We start from the raw sequence: 17724 nt of genomic DNA, 5'->3' as shown, positions 1-17724 counted from the left end.
AATGGGATTGCGAAGGATATCTTTTATGTTGAAATAACGTGATTGGGGAGATAGTTTTAATTGGGAAGTAAGATTTTGCTGGGGAATTTTAACCTGACCAGGTGGGTGGGGGTTATGGGTGGGTTTGTGAGTGAACGGCCAGTTAAAAGGGCTGAAGTTGCAATTGGGTCAGGAAGTGAGCAGCAGCAGCACACCAACTTCCATCCTTAACCTCAGTGCGGTCTGCAACGTGTGGGAATCCTTCATGGGACAGGCAGGTTGGTAATTTAAATGTGTTAGGTGTTCACTGTCAGCTTCTTTCACCCTGAATTCTGATTTTAACAGTGGGTGCGTGGATATCCCGGGACTTTGCGGACTTGCCTGGGAAATGAAATCGAGAGTAAATGGGATTTGTGAAGGCTGATCAAGGAACAGGCAAGACATACTTTAAATACAGATTTCACACCTGTTTCCATACCTAGGTGAAAAGCTTTTACTCATGGACCAGTGCTGAAAGTGTGCTTTCACTGCATTGAACGTGATTGCCAATACTTTGGAAGTCCTTTCTACTTCTCTGGTGTTTACATCAATTGATCGACACTTCCCGGCTTTCAACATTCAGTTCAGTGTGGCAGCTGCTTTACCTTGGACCGCAGATCAGGAACAAGATGGGCAGCAGCAGCAACACCAACAGGCACTTCACAGCTACAATGGAAAACAGATGTGCATATCACCCGTTTCCATGATAATCAGCTTTTATGAATTACACTCAGGTGCCCTAGCACCTGTCCCACTTCAGACGCACTTTAAAAAAATGCCCCTTTCGACCTACCATTTTTGCTCCACATTTAAAATACTGACTGACCTGGCTGTCCACACTGTGGATGACCAGTTCCAGGTGGTGTCCTAGTCCCAGGAATTTCCTGTCCGTTTTCATACACACACCAGCAGTAGCCTGTGCTGCCGTGACATTGCAGAGGTCTGAAGTTCCCTTCTCCATCACACTCAGGGATATGGAGTCCAGCAAGAGGTTGAGATCCACGCAGCCTCAGCTCTGTTTGCAGTCTCTCTCGGTGCTGTTCACAAGCAGTCTTAGGACGTTCATTGGTTGCTAATCAAACAAAAAGAAACTTTTAAACAACAACAAAGTAGAAGTACAAATCGCTCGAATTGGGTCACGTAACATCTCTTCCTGTACACTGTGTTGTCACCAGTCTGATTATGGCAAATATGCACTATCATTAACATGTGGTATTCTTAAAATATCTTAAATTATTTTCACTATATCACCATCAGGTATACAACTCTACCAACCAGAATTAATGTTAAATATTATATGCCAAGCACAATCCAAGGTTTTTTTTTTATTTGATATATTTCAGATTTTTGTGATGTTATTGTGCTTATTAGTAATGGCAGCAGATTCTCTACATTTTTTAATTCCATGGAATTAGAAATCATTTTGTTTGATAGAATGTGGCTTTACAAGATTCAATCAACTTACCTCAAAAAATCCAACCAGCCTGTGATAATGGAAATCTACCTGCTATGTATGAAGGGATAAAGAGGGCGCTTGGTCCTACCATCACCAAAGTTGCCCGACTGAAGACAGCAGCTGGTGAAGTACTCACTGACAGAAATAAACATGTGTCCCACCGGGCTGAACACTTCTGTGAGCTGTACTCCTGTGAGTCAAACATTTCCCAGTGCGTGCTTGATGCTCTCTCATAGCTTCCTGTCGTGGATGAATTCAATGAAGAAACCTCATCACTTGAGCTCGAGAAGGCCATAGAGCGCTTAGCAAACAGAAAAGTACCCGGCAAGGATGGAACCCCAGCCAAAGTGCTCAAGCACGCAGGGTCCCATCTAAATCCGTATTTTATGAACTTCTACTTTTCTGCTGGAAAGTAGGTTCTGTTCCACAGGAGATGCATGATACAAAAATCACTATACAAAAACAAAGGCACCAGAGGAGACTGCAACAACTACAGGGGCATCTCGCTCCTTAGCTTTTGCTAGGGTCATACTTAAAAGACTCCATCTGCTTGTAGATTGAGTGTACACAGAAACACAGTGCGGTTTCTGTGTCAACAGACCTACTCTGGATGTAATCTTCTCCATCCTAAGCTACAAGAGAAGTATAGGGAACGGGGCATAGCATTTGACCTTATTTTCATAGAGCTCACCAAGGCATTCAACAATGTCAGGGCTCTGCAAGATGTTGGAGAAAATTGACTGTCCACCAAAGCTCCTCTGTCTCATTCTCTCCTTCTATGACATAAACGTACAGTCTGATGGCTCTATTTCTGACTGTTACAGAGTGAAGAATAGAGCAAAATAGGGCTGCATCCTAGTCCCCGTTCTGTTTGGTATCTTCTTCTCCATGCTACTGACCTTTGCCTTCCCTGCAGGTGGAAGGAGTCTACCTGCACACCAGGACAGACAGCAGCTCTACAATCCATCAAGGATGAAAGCAAAGACAAAAACACATGGCGCCATAATTAGAGATCTCCTTTACGCTGATGATGCTGTGCTAGTCACCCACACAGAAGCTCAGTTACAAAGGCTCATGGGCCTGAATTTTCAGCGTGGCTTGGCGAGCGTAATCAGCATGCTCAGTAGTGGATGTGGAATCTGCTCCTGCCCGCAGTCAGCTGTCCAATTAACTGCCAGCCAGCATGAAGTGCCAGTGGGGGCAGGAAGAGGGAGAGTGCCGGCAACAGGAAGGGTGCGGGCGGGGGATTTAAATACCGCTCCTTGCAGGCTGGAAGTCTCAAGGTGCCTTAGGAAGCTGGTTTGCACTGGGAATTTATTTGGTCACTGTTACAGACTTGTAGTGCTGCTCCAGTGTGCAAGATGGCAGCGATGCCCGGATCCCATGCCAGGTGTGATGGAAATGTCCAGATCCAGTTTGCCCCCACGCCCCCCCCCCCCAGGTTTTCAGAAGATTGCCTGAGGGTATTACTGGAGGTACTAAATGACTGTTGTCACATGCTGCTGCAAAAGGGCAGCAAAAGGAGACCTCTTCACATCACAAAGGAGACCCAGATGGGGGTGGCGGGCCTGGTCAGCAGCCATGGCATAGTACACAGAACCTGGACCCAATGACCTTCTACACTCTGGCAGGGTGAGTACGGATTCCAGATGGAACCTTGGATGGATGTCTTTGTGGGTTGCAGCACATGTTGGTGCCCAGGGGTGTGAAACGCAGAGCACAATGTGGCACATCACGTGTCTTATTAGACAATAGCTGGCATTAGGTCAAAGCGATGTACGACAATGTGACAGGTAACTGTTCCTACCTCTTTGGAGATGGGGAGGCTGCATTGTGGTGGCATGTTAGGGAAGACTAATGGAAGCACATTTTCCCTCACAGGAGAAAAGGAGTCATAGTTCAATGAAGCGAGGACAAACTAATGGAGGGATATCAAACCTACTGCTTCTCAGTCATACAGAAGAGCAACTCTGAAAAAAAACCGCGAGCGTGGAGCCAGATCCACAGGTTGCAGAGAGGCAGGGGTGTTGGATGAGAGAAAAAGTCCAGTGGAAAGGCATGAGGTTGGTGTAGAGCCTGAGAGGTGTGGGGTTGTTGTTCTAAGACTGACATGTAAAATGCAGCTATTCCCATTGCTCGTCCATTCGAAAGTATTTGTTCAGCCAGATGTCCATTCTAATAAGAAAGCACATTGAGTGCACCCTGATGTTGTAATGATAGTTGATGCTGATATTTTTGCTTCCTCCCTCAGATGGGTCATCATCATGACCAAAAAAGGACCCTGAGGACCCCCCGTTGACGCCCGAGGAGGAACAGCTGCCAGATGCACCCGTGTCACACCCTTCCTCTGCACAATGTGCTAGCGCAGATACAGGCCCACTGGTGGGCCTAAGTGTCGTGGCTCAGATGGTACTGCACACTGGGAAATCACATCACATTGCCTGAGGAGTTAGTAGGGACAGAGGGTGCCCAGGGTGCCGGCAGTCGGAGGATTGCTGGAGACCAGGGCAATGCTGAGTCCGAGGCAGATGATGAGCCTCTGGAGTCATTCATCAGGCGGCAGTTATAGGATGTCCAATGGGATGCACGGAAAGATCTGGCAGAGATCCCTGAAGGTCTGCGTGCCATGTTGTCTGTCTTGGGGGAGTCCAAGCAGAGTCTAAGCATTGTGTTGACCCAGAACTCAGAATGCACAGCCTCCTCCATAAAGAGGATGGCAACTCTCATGGAGAGGAAGCTCCAGGAACTCAATCAATGGTTTCTGGGGTTGTGTTCCAAGCTGCCAGTCCACACACTGGCAGTGACCTCAACAGGTCGCTGCCAATGTGACAGATGGATGAGGCACCTAGTAACTCTGCTAGCTGCCCGTCCATCCATGGTGTGTAGGAAGGTGCAAACCAAGCTCATGTTGGCATTTGAGCTGCAGCTGGCACCGGAAACTCCTTTCAGGGCACTCTGGATGATGGCAGCAACTCGCCCACTCCTCTGCCAGTGACCACTCCTCTGCCTGGACCACTCTGGGGATCACTTCAATATCCTCTAGATTGCCTTTCCCTTATTGTTGTTTTGTGCTGCGCACTGCATAATCTGGCTCTGTCAAGGGGGAAGCCATTGGAGGATGAAGACAGCAATCCTGCTCCACAGGTCACAGAGAATGACTCAAGTGCTGGGTCTGAGGAGGAGTCAGAGGAGCCCCAGGATGAGGAGCAGGATCCCAATGTGAGGATCTTTATGGGAGGTAGGGAGTCCTTGATCCAGAGGACTTTCAGCTAGACATCCAAAGCAAGGAGTCAAGGTCAAGCAAAGGGTATGCCACATTACTGATCTTTCCCGATAAGGCAACCCTACCACCTTTAAGTCAAGGTCCAATCTCTGAAATAATTTGCATCTCTTCCTCTGTGTCACATGCATCTCCCAGGCCTCTTCCCTATCAAATGCATAAAACACAGTAAGCCCATTGCACAAAATGAGACATTTTTATAATGAAGGCAAATATACAAATGATCCAGTATGCACTTGCCAAGGAAATATAAATCACCCGTGACAATACCTTATGTGATCAAAGTGACTTAAACTTCCATTTGCGAATGCTATGTCTTGGTGCCCCCACCCATTGCTGCCAGCTGGATTGCAGGCAGCCTGCTGACTCTAATGCCCTGTTGGCTTTGATGACCTTGGCAGCTGTCCTCTGGTTAGCAGAGCTTGTGCAGGCCCTGTCTGGGCAGGAGAGTCCAGCGCCATGGCTGGGCACTCCTCAGTCGTCGTGGTCTCATCAGATGCAACAGTCACTGGCAGAGGAGTGGGCGAGTTGCTGCCATCATCCAGAGTGCCCTGAAAGGAGTTTCCGGTGCCGGCTGCAGCTCAAATGCCTACATGAGATTGGTTTGCACCTTCCTACTCACCATGGATGGACGGGCAGCTAGCAGAGTTACTAGGTGCCTCATCCATCTGTCACATTGGCAGCGACATGTTGAGGTCACTGCCAGTGTGTGGACTGGCAGCTTGGAACACAACCCCAGAAACCATTGATTGAGTTCCTGGAGCTTCCTCTCCATGAGAGTTGCCATCCTCTTTATGGAGGAGGCTGTGCATTCTGAGTTCTGGGTCAACATAATGCTTAGACTCTGCTTGGACTCCCCCAAGACAGACAACATGGCACGCAGACCTTCAGGGATCTCTGCCAGATCTTTCCGTGCATCCCATTGGACATCCTATAACTGCCGCCTGATGAATGACTCCAGAGGCTCATCATCTGCCTCGGACTCAGCATTGCCCTGGTCTCCAGCAATCCTCCGACTGCCGGCACCCTGGGCACCCTCTGTCCCTACTAACTCCTCAGGCAATGTGATGTGATTTCCCAGTGTGCAGTACCATCTGAGCTATGACACTTTATGGGCACATGCTTGCAGTCAATAGCTCCCTGGATGTGGGAAATCCTGCAATTGCAGCTAAGCCTCTCACTCGCTCAGCCTGGCTGGATTTGTTGTTCCGCAAATGAATGAATGTACTGACCCTTTAAACAGAACGTCAGTTACCAGCTTGGGCAGGCCATTGGGTGATACCATGTAAAATTTCAGGGCAACTGTAACCTTAAGGGTCACTGGCATAGGGTGGCCACCTACACAGTTGGAGGCGATCTCTGGACCATCATCTGGCATATGGAGGTGACAGTCTCCCTGGAGAGGCACTCCTTCAGCATTGAATCTAAGACATATCCAGGTAGCACGAGCGCTGCCGGCAGACTCTGCCTGCTGGAAAATGGCGCCTTCTTTGGACCCTTCTGCCTTGCACTTCCTGCTGGCCCTGCACCCCTGTAGGCTCTTGATCCACGTGTCCCACTCTGGGACACTCCCTGTGGGCAACAGGCCTCCTCTCCCTTCTGGCCCTCTCTTCCTCTTCTGAGGAGGTTCCTCCAGCAGAGTAAACAGTCCCCGTTTTTGTGCTGGCATTTCCACAGGTTTCTGCAGTGAAGGGGCTTATTGGCAGAAGGCCTCTGCAAATGATATCGGAGAGTTCTCCTGAACAACACAAAAATGTAACAAACTATTTATAAACCAGCTCCAAACCATACACAGACAAACTCCTAGCTACTTACCTTTGCATCCACCTGTGGACCTTATATCCTGGCCTGCATGTAGAATCCATGAAAAACGTGAAGGCTGCCTGGCCAAGTGGTCTATGCGCCAAAAATAAAAATGCATGGGCCACATGAAATCGCCCTTTAAATGATCTCAACTGGCCCTTTTATTGTCGGTGGGCGGGCTTCCAACTTCCATATGCGCCCACTGACCAAAATATTGCAAGGTGGCGCGATGAAGTCGGGAGGGCCCCATTTTACGAATGACCGGGACCGCTGGAGGCCCGCTCCCTGAATGCAAGATTCTGGTCATAGACTGTCATTCCTGTAGCTCGTTCTCCCTGATTCCAAACATCAAGAAAATCATGGTTTTCAAACAAGGTGTTTGCACCTCGCCCCTGATCACACTAAATAACACCCAGCTGGACGTGGTGAGCAAATTCTGCTACCCTGGATCCACAATGACAGACAATCTGTCCCTTAATGCAGAACTTGATACTTGCATAGGGAAAATAGCTACCACCTTTGGCTGAATCACAAAATGCACATGAAATAACATCAAGCTGACCCTTAGGACCCAGCAGATGGTTTATAAGGCCTGTGTTCTCAGCATCTTGCTGTATGGCTGTGGAACATAGACGACTTCCAGCTATCGAGGAAAGAAGATCCACAATTTCCATTTTCGCTGCCTGTGATGCATTTTGAGTATAACCTGGCAGAACAAAATCCTGAATGTGGCAGTCCTCTCAAGGGCAGAGCTGCCAACTTTGCTCGCACTCATCAAACCGAGATAGACAGCTCTGTTGGCTCAGACATCATGTCCGCAGGATGGAAGATGGTCGCATACCCAAGGACTTTCTGCATGTTGAGCTGGCGGAGCCAGATGACCAGTGGGACATCCAAAGGTCCACTTCAGGGATTTTTGTAAGTGTGACATGAAGGCCCTGGACATCAGTTATCACACCTAGAAGTCACTAGCTGATTTCAGAGGAAAATGGTGATGCCTCCAGTGGGTCGGAGTGCACCAGCACGATGGCCAGTGGCTACAGCAGCTTGGCAACACCAAGCAATGGGGCATTAGAGTCAGCAGGCTGCCTCCAATCCAGCTGGCAGCAATGGGTGGGGGCACCAAGACATAGCATTCACAAACAGAAGTTTAAGTCACTTTGATCACATAAGGTATTGTCACAGGTAATTATGTTTCCTTGGCAAGCGTATACTGGATCATTTGTATATTTGTCTTCATTATAAAAATGTCTAATTCTGTCCAATGGGCTTAATGTGTTTCATGCATTTGATAGGGAAGAGGTCTGGGAGTCGCATGTGACAGAGGAAGAGCTGCAACTTATTTCAGAGATTGGACCTTGACTTAAGGGTGGCAGTATTGCCTTAACAGGGAAGATCAGTAAGGTGGCATACCCCTTACCATCACCTTGACTCCTTGCTTTGGATGTCCAGCTGAAAATCCTCTGGATCAAGGCCTCCCTGCCTCCCCTAAGCATCCTCAACCTACAATCACACTTATTGGAAGCTTCATACGTGGCACTTGTGGCAAAACCTGCCCCTCAAGGATTGGCCTCTTCAGCCATTAGCAATGGTGCGCCATCTGAAGCCACCCCATCAGGAATGGATTCTTAATGGGCCTGTCCATCATCTTTCATAGATGGAAGAATTCCGACGATGGCTGTATAGGAATTATTTTCCTGAAAGGTGAGAATAGAAAGTTGACCTTGGGGAGAAAGCTTTCAGATCACAGGATTGTCAACTGGCAAAAACATATCAAAATGTTGGAATTTAAATTACAAGAGAAAATGCAGACACTAGAAAAATTAAACAAAAAATTAATGCCCTGAAACTTTTTATTTATGTTTTTTGTGATTTTGCAATTTAAAAAAAAAAATTTAGTCCTTTACTCATGTTGTTCATTGGATCTATTGGAGAATCTTAGAGTGAAGGCAAACTCTAATATTCCCAAGGCTACAAAATCTCAATAAATGTTGAGAACAAGGAATCTGGAAACACAGCAGGAGAAAAGAGAAACCAGTAGAAATGAAGGGGATGGTGAGCTGGGTGACAACAGAAGAGGATGATGGGAAAGGTGGGGTGAATAATTAGGAAGGATAATCAGATTTTTTGGCTATAAGTAGATGTTGTCAGGTGTTTCATCCCAGTACATACAACCCAACTAACTGATCCAAAATTGACTGTTTCTGTCATAAGCAGCTGCTATAAATTACACATGACTGTTTGACCAAATTTCAGGTTAGACTCACTTAAACAAATTGAAGTCTCTTTGAACTCCTCAGCTTTGCTACAATACGGGTCATTTTGTTTAATTAAAATACTGACTGACCTGGCTGTCTACACTGTGGTTGACCAGTTCCAGGTGGTGTCCTAGTCCCAGGAATTTCCTGTCCCCTTTCATCCACACACCAGCAGTAGCCTGTGCTGCCGTGACATTGCAGAGGTCTGAAGTTCCCACCATCATCACATTCAGGGATATGGAGTCCAACAAGAGGTTGAGATCCACGCAGCCTCAGCTCTGTTTGCAGTCTCTCTCGGTGCTGTTCACAAACAGTCTTTGGACGTTCAGTGACTGCTAAACAAACAAAGAGATGGATTTTGTACCAATCAAGCAAATTGGATCATGCAGTGTCTCTTTTTGTATAATGTTATATGAGGTTCAAACATGCAGACAGTATGACGATTGTGAAACAATTTTTTTATTGCACTGGCATCAATTCATTATAAACATTAATAGAGAAACTTAACTTAAAGGAACAAACTATTTACAATGGATATTCACGGCTAATGCACCAGATCCACCATGGTTCCATCAAGAGCTTAACTCCTGATCTCTAATCAGCAAGATAGTATTGTTTAATTGGTGGAGCTCCTATTGCTAACTTCTCATGACCACATGAACGCGATTATCTTCTCTCCCAGACACAAAGGGATCTCCCTCTTCTTGTGGCCTCTTGAATTGAGGGGTTCTGTTTAGCCAATCCACCAGGTCGTCTGCAGCTGTTTGCTTGATCCACTGCCACTTTGTGTTACAGCCAACATTAGAAGCTTCGGTCAGTCCTATTTGTGGCCTGGGCGCCTCGATGTTGTGACTCACTAGCCTTGAACTTCTGCCCCTGCTCCTTGCTGCTGCCCTGCTCTTCTCTCTCTCTCTCCCAGCTTCTAGCCTCCCTGCTTATCCAGCCCGTGCTCTGGGATTTAGAATCTGCCCCCAGCCTGTCGGGAGCATCTCTTCTCATCCCAAGGGGGACCCACAGGGCCAAACGAGTTTCCTGCCTGGCATCCTCCTGGGCCAATAGCCTCATCTGGCAGAGACCCAGTGCCCCGCAGGCAATGCCCGGCATTGGGTGGGGCACAGCAGCAGGCCCCATTCCAAAGTTGGAAGTCGGGACCCAAGGTCCTGCTCACCTCCCCCTCAAACACATACATGAAGGTTGTCACCAGTCTGATTAAAAGAACGAAAACACCTCTAAGCTGATATGCTTTCATACTCGATGCACTTCACATAACACTGTAAAATCTTCACCTGAAATCACCTCCCATTCTGTAAGTGCAGGGATGCAGCTGCACACACCAGTATTCAGATTTTCAACCAGAGTTATATAGTTCATTACAGACAACATGCAAAACCTTTTCTCCATTATTTGATAACTGTTCTTTTATGAGTATTATTGTGAGGAACTGTTATTGCAGCAAATTCTTGCAGAAAATATTCTTCCTGGAGTTTAACTGGGCAGAGCTTTGGTAGAATGTGCCAGTGTAGGATTTATTGCTGGATTATGATAGATGACAGAAAAATGTATGTCAGATGATTTTTAACTGACAAAATGTTACAGTTGCAGCAAATAACCAATTAGATTTGGGGAGGCGGTGGTGTAGTGGTATTGTCTCTAATCCAGAAATCCAGGGTAATGCTCTGGGGACCTGGGTTCAAACAGCAGATGGTGGAATTTGAATTCAATAAAAAAAATCTGGAATTAAAAATCTAACAATGGCCATGAAACCATGCTGATTGTCATAAAAACCCATCTGGTTCACTAATGTCCTTCAGGGAAGGAAATCTGCCATCCTTACCTGGCCTACATGTGTCTCCAGACCCACAGCAATGAGGTTGACTCTTAAATGCCCTCTGAAATGGCCTGGCAAGCCACTCAGTTGTATCAAAACCACTAAAAACGAATCAATAAGGAATGAAACTGGACGGACCACCCGGCATCGACCTAGGCACCGGAAACGACAGGAGCAAATTCAGCCCTGTCAACCCTGCAAATTCCTCCTTGCAAGCATCTGGTGCTTGTGCCAAAATTGGGAGGGCTGTCTCACAGACTAATCAAGCAACAGCCTGACATAGTCATTCTCACAGAATCATACCTTACAGATGAAGTATACAGGTCCAGGCACCACCATCACCATCCCCAGGTACGTTCTGTCCAACCGGTAGGACAGACCCAGCAGAGATGGCGGCACAGTGGTATACAGTCAGGAGGGAGTTGCCCTCAGAATCCTCAATATTGACTCTGGACGTCATGAACTCTTATGGCATCGGGTCAAACATGGGCAAGCAAACCTCCTGCTGATTGCCACATACTGAAGCAGTCCATGTTCAAATGCAGCAAGACCTGGCAATATCCAGGCTTGGGCTGACAAGTGGCAATTAACATTTATGCCACGTAAGTGTCAGGCTTCCGAATGCAAAACCATCTGAGAGGCGGCCTGCCACTGGACAAAAGCATTATAGCAGCTCTCCTGGAATGCTGCACAAAATTCAGCATAAAGATCCTTTTGCACACCAACTGCACATTGGAGTGGAAGCCCTTGCGGTTGACAAATGCCCCTGTGTGATCTGGGGATGACTTAACTTGCCACATGTGTGCAATCAATGGCACCCTGTACCCATGGATAGCCAGCCAAAGGCGCAAACCTGAGCAGTCATTCCTTCTCACTGGCATTATCATAGGCAAAGTTGAAATAATTGGAGACCCTGACACATATTCCATCAGGCACCTGAGGTCTGCATTTGTGTGTTACCAACTGCGGGATCCTGCACTCACACTAGCAGAGCCCTGGAAGGATTCACAAGGTGGTGATTTTGACAGCCAATGGGAAAGTGTGGTCACCAGGTCAAGTAGGCAGCAAGTCTTATTCCAGCAGCCTGACAGAGTCTTCCACCACCTGATATAAAACCCTGAACCTCCTGAGGCACTGGTGCTCTGACAAGCAGAAGAAGCTAATCCTCTGCCTGTCGACCATGTGTGTTGTTTATGACCTCCTTTGAGTTATGTCGGCTTGCTCATCCCCCTTCTCCTGTGGAGCTATAGGTCAGTGAGCAGCAGTGTAATATAAGCAATGTAAGCAGAAAGCCCATGCTTATCTGATAGATCAATGTCCCAAAGTGCAGCTCGAACCTCCAAAGTGCAGATGGCATTTCCAAAATGTGTAAAACAACCTCTTAGCACAAGTACAGTGAACAAACGCTTGCCCACAAGCTGATTAGAAAGTAGCTGTGAGTGCCAAATATATTGGCATATTTCCCTAAATTGACTTCAGTCCTCTCAACTGTCCCTGTTTTTGTTGTGCTTTCACTGGCAAGTTCCAGGAAACCAAAAAATCCAAGGTCCGCAAGTTAAAGTAGAAATCTAGTTGAGCCGATTGACATTACTTATGTGGCAACCATCTTCTCCAGAGCTCGAATGCAGCCTGATTGGCTCCAATCAAATGAGGAAGTCAGCGAATTGGAGCCAGCTTCCCAATACACCGTCAATATCACCAGCTCTCACCCGCTCCCAAACCTATGTGCTCCCAAATATTAAAATTAAGCCTCTTATGTCAAATGACAATTGAACAGCAAAAATGTACTGAGTGCAGCAATTAACTACCAACCTTGAAGTCTCGAAAAATCTCTCCAGAAACAGGGGTCAACTTATATGCTGAATATAAAAGTGAATTGTCGGTGTGGGTGTGGTTAGGCGCCATTTTAAAATGTCATTGGCATCTGACACAAAGAGTTGGTGTATCTTAAACATGCATTTTCACAACACAGCCTGTATTGCCTGCTTGATTCCTTACACCCAGTTATAAGTAAGTAAAACCCACATTTGTGGGGTGAAAAATTGAGGCTGACTACTAATGCAAGTGCAGCATGTCATGGCTGAAAAGCGGGAGGGACGTGGCTGACTTATACTCCGTGTATATGCAAACCACATGATTTTTGGAGCTGGGAAAATGGGGTCGTCTTATGCATTGTGATTTACAGTATTTTGAAAAGAGAAACTCACAGATGGGAGTAATTTTCATTTCACTATGCAATGGTAATCTGATAAAGCAGATTGTTTTGTAGAACCTGCCTGATTTTCATTCCATTCAAATCAACACAATGAGATTGGGCAGTTTCTGTAAAGGGCGGGTGATCCAAGGGGACAGGCTACTGACAAAGAGGCTGACATTCAAAATAACTTCCAGAGACTGGAATACTTAATGATGAGGAAGAAAACAAACAGACTCAATGATTACAATATAAAAGCATTGAATTCTTTTTTGTTTTGAAATCTTACTTTAGTTATCTGATCATAGAATGAGTACAGCACGGAAGGAGGCCATTCAGTCCGTCATGTCGTGCTGGCCCTCTGCACGAGCAATTCATCTAGTGCCACCCCTCCTGCCTTTTCCCCATGACCTCAACTTTTTCCTTTCAGGTAATGATCCAATTCCCTTTTGAAAGCCTCACTTGACCCTGCCTCCACCACACTCTCGGGCAGTGCATTCCGGATCCTAACCACTTGCAGCTTGAAAAAGGTTTTCCTCGTGTCGCCATTGCTTCTTTGCCAATCACCTTAAATCTGTGCCCTCTTGCTCTCAATCCTTCCACCAATGGGAACAGTTTTTCCCTATTTACTCTGTCCAGACCCCTCATGATTTTGAATACCTCTATCAAATCTCCTCTCAACCATATCTTCTCGAAGGAAAACAGTCCCAACTTCTCCAATTTATCCACATAAATAAAGTTCCTCATCCCTGGAACTATCCTAATGAATCTTTCCTGCACCCACTCTAATGTCTTTAAATCCTTCCTAAAGTGTAGTGCCCAGAACTTGGCGCAATACTCAAGTTGAGGCCAAACCATTATTTTACACAAGTTTAACATAACTTCTTTGCTCTTGTACTCTGTGCCCCCATTGATAAAGCCCAGGATGCCGTATGCTTTACTACCTACTCTCTCAACCTGTCCTACCACCTCCAATGATTTATGCACATATATACCCAGGTCCCTCTGCTCCTGCATGCCCTATAGAATTGTACCCTTTATTTTGTATTGTCTCTGTGCCCTTCTTATCAAATTGAATCACTTCACACTTCTCTGTGATATTTCATCTGGCCCTTGTCCGTCCATTTCACCTATGTTCTTTTGAAGTTCTATACCATCCTTCCGATGGTCCACAGTACTTCCAGGTTTCATGCCATCTGCAAATTTTGAAATTGGACTCTGTACTTGAAGGTCTAGGTCATTAATATATTCGAAGAGCTGGAGTCCTACCATTGATCCCTGGGGAACTCCACTATAAACATTCCTCCAGTCTGCAAAACAATCATTCATCACCGCTCTCTGTTTCCTGTCACTCAGCCAATTTCATATCCATGTTGCTATTGTCCCTTTTATTCCACCATCTGTGCGCCACTTTATCGAATGCCTTTTGGGAGTCCATGTATGCATTACTCTCATCAATCCTCTCTGTTACTTCACCAAAGAATTCAAGCAAGTTAGTGAAATATGATTTGCCCTTAACAAATCCATCATGGCTTTCCTTAATTAACCTGCTTTTGCCCAAGTGACTAGCAATTTTTTTCTGAATTATTGTTTCTAGAAGCCTCCCCACCACCAAGGTTAAACTGACTGGTTTGTAGTTGTTGGGCTTATCTTTACACCCTTTTTTGAACAAGGTTATAACATTAGCAATTCTCCAGTCCTCTGGCACCACCTGAGTCTAAGGGAGTCTCAAATATTATGTCTGTGCCTCTCACTTCCTTCAGTACCTTGGGATGCATCTCATCTGGTTCTGGTGCCTTATCAACCATAAGTACAGACAGCCTATCCAATACCTCCTCCTTATCATTTTAAACCATTCAAGTATTTGAACTACCTCCTCTTTCCCCTGACCTGGGCAACATCTTCTTCCTTGTTAAAGACAGGTGTGAAGTATTCATTTAGTACCTCAGCCATGCCCCCGCCTCCATGTGTAAATCCCGTATCTGGCCAAAAATTAAGAAGTCTTGTGGGCACAATGGTGGCAGGATGCTGAGACCCTGTTATGGTATGTACATCTATATGGAATGCACATCTATATAGATATCATAATATATTTTGTTCACTTGACTACTGTGTACATTATGTATATTTGCTGGGATGTCATCCTTCAAGAGGCATATTGCACTGTCATGTCTCATGTTTGGCAGTCATTGCTGAATGAAGGGGACTGGGGGGCATCTCACCTGTGTAGCAGCTTCTTAGCAGCTATGTCGGTGGGTACTAACACTGTGACCCTGAAGCTGGAGCCCATCCACCTCCACCCTCTGCCAACCTTGAGTTTCCTCCCATCTCCCTTGACCCTGCTCCTTCCCCCAATAATGAAGCATCCAACCATCATCCTTCACCTGCCTTCATTTTCTCTCAACCCTCCCTCAGAGACCATTGACCAGCTGCCCTATAGCTAGACCTGCTCTGCTTCAAACTCAAGGTCTCTTCCTTGACTGTTGGCCTGCCATGTGTGATGCAGCTGCCTCCCTTGGACACACAGGGGGAGACCACTGCAACAATGGACCCCAACCTATGGACAGAGCCTTGCTCCCTTAAGGCACCTCTTCCCCCACTACCTCCAAATGCCCCAGTGCCTTGCTGTGCTGCCACATGAGGACCCGAGCACAAGGCCCAGCCTCTTGCCAACCCAACCGCTGCACTGTTTGAAGACCCGAGCACCTCAGTCTCCATCCCTGCCTGCTGCATTCCATTACCTTCCCCTGGTAACGTTCCCTGTGCTGGTAAGTCTGACAAAGACAAAACCTCAACTTTGATCCAAAGATTGAACAATCTCGCCTGGTGCACACCATCTTTAAGCTATTGGAAAACAGTAGACATGAATTTCCTGTGCACCACTGTCTTAATCTTGAAGGCAGGGCTTCATTTGGTGTGCTTCCAATTAATAAGTATTCATGCTATACAAATAAAAAATAGGTTCATGCCAGCAGGCAGCATGTTGGCTGCTGACACGCCACCCAATTTATCTCATGAACTCAACCCGATGTCTGGAAACCGAGATTTCCATTGAATTAAGTCGCCCTGCCCACCATCTTTCACACTCTTACAGACCCCATTAAATACTGCCCATATTGCTGTAAAAAATTCTCCTCAACACACTTGCCCCTCTCTGCCTTTACACTACGACTAACCCAGTCTATATTTGGATAATTAAAGTCCCCTGATATTCTCTTTTACATTGTAATCCTTTACTTTTAACTGCTTTGTTCACTGCATCAGTTTCTGAATCTTAGAGTGAAGCTGGAGTGCTGAGGTTTTTCTGAGGTTGAATATCTGAACAAATGGTAATTAATTTGTTGAGAACAAGGAAACAGGAGATGTAGTGGTGGAATAGAGGGGATCAGTCAAAACAAATGGTACAAGGAGAATTCTGAAATGGTTAACAATAGAAATACTGCTAGGAAGGCAGTGCAGAGGATGAAAAAAGATAATCTGATCTACTGGATATGAATATAAGGTGATCAGAACTTTTGTTCCAGTCATACCTAAGCTCAAGGTCAACCAATAGTGATAGGGACTGCTTAGCCGGCAGGAAATAACAGATCCTAAATTGGTTGTTTCCATAATGATCAGCTTCTCTGCATTATGCCTGATTATTTTCCAAGCTCCAAGTTTGACTCAATTTAAAGCAAACGAAAGTCTCTTGGAACTCCTAATTTTTCTACAACATTGGTCATTTTTCTTAATTAAGATACTGACTGACCTGGCAACCCACAGTGTGGCTGACTGATTCCAGGTGGTGTCCTAGTCCCAGGAATTTCCTGTCCATTTTCATACACACACCAGCAGTAGCCTGTGCTGCCATGACATTGCAGAGGCCTGAAGTTCCCTTCTTCATCACATTCAGGGATATAGAGTCCAACAATAGGTTGAGATCCATGCAGGTTCAGCTCTGCTTGCAGTCTCTCTCGGTGCTGTTCACAAACAGTCTTTGGTCTTTCATTGAGTTCTAATTAAGCAGACAGAAACTGGTTACAAAATAAGGATGCATATCATGCAACTTGAGCCATGCAATATCTCCTCATGAACACTACACACTGTCATCCGTCCATTTATAAAAAGCACACATGTAAACCAATGTAATATAAACACACTTCACATGATATATCCAATTCATCGCCTCAAATTGATCCAAGTTCTATCAACAACAACTTATATTTATATATCACCTTTAACGTAATGAAACATCCCAAGGCCTTTCACAGGATCATTATAAGACAAAGTATGACACTGAGCCACAATAAGGAGATATTATATCAGGTGACCAAAAGCTTGGTCAAAGAGGTAGATTTTAAGAAGTGTCTTGAAAGAGGAAAGCTGGGTAGAGAGGTGGAGAGGCGTAGGGTGGAAATTCCAGAGCTTAGGTCCTGAAGGCACAGCCACCCATGGCGGAGAAATTATAATTGGGAATGCACAAGAGGCCTGAATTGGAGGAGCACAGATATCTTGGATGGTTAAGGGGTTGGAGGAGAAAACAGATAGGGAGGGGCAAGGCCATGGAGGAATTTGAAAACAAGGATAGGAATTTTAAAATCAAGATGTTGCTTGACTGGGAGCCAATATAGGTTAGCAAGACAAGGGTGATAAGGTGATCACAACCACGGATACACCTGTACCCACCAGTATATTCAGCTCATGTTATATTGCTTCCTACATAGTACAAACCTAAATTTCTGTGTGTATCATTTGATAGATGCTAGTTCATGAGAGTCTATTGTTTGGAATGGTTACAGCTGAAATATCTCAAAAAAATCATTAAATGGAATTGGAAAGAATCTGGTTGGCAGAATGTTACTGAGTTTTTTTGTGGGATATGACTGGGAACAAAATTGGAATTGATAG

General features: G+C 45.7%; 1 protein-coding gene across 4 annotated transcripts in view; it reads right to left on the bottom strand.

Moving 5' to 3' along the window:
• The window catches only part of nid2a (nidogen 2a (osteonidogen)), a 173045-nt gene that overhangs the window by 103312 nt on the left and 52009 nt on the right, over window positions 1-17724 (bottom strand). For 3 of the 4 annotated variants that reach the window (XM_041214945.1, XM_041214949.1, XM_041214948.1), the window contains exons 13-15: window positions 16586-16831; window positions 8905-9150; window positions 845-1090 (exon numbers count right to left, since the gene is read on the bottom strand). In XM_041214945.1, the coding sequence (XP_041070879.1) occupies window positions 845-1090; window positions 8905-9150; window positions 16586-16831 (738 nt within the window). The remainder of the gene's footprint in view (window positions 1-844; window positions 1091-8904; window positions 9151-16585; window positions 16832-17724) is intronic. The other variant, XM_041214947.1, reaches the window with a different exon arrangement.

This window comes from Carcharodon carcharias, chromosome 20 (assembly GCF_017639515.1).
Source record: "Carcharodon carcharias isolate sCarCar2 chromosome 20, sCarCar2.pri, whole genome shotgun sequence".
NCBI classification, from domain to species: Eukaryota; Metazoa; Chordata; class Chondrichthyes; order Lamniformes; family Lamnidae; genus Carcharodon; species Carcharodon carcharias.
The sequence above is the reverse complement of the archived record's forward strand: the minus strand, read 5'-3'. Positions and strand labels throughout refer to the sequence as shown.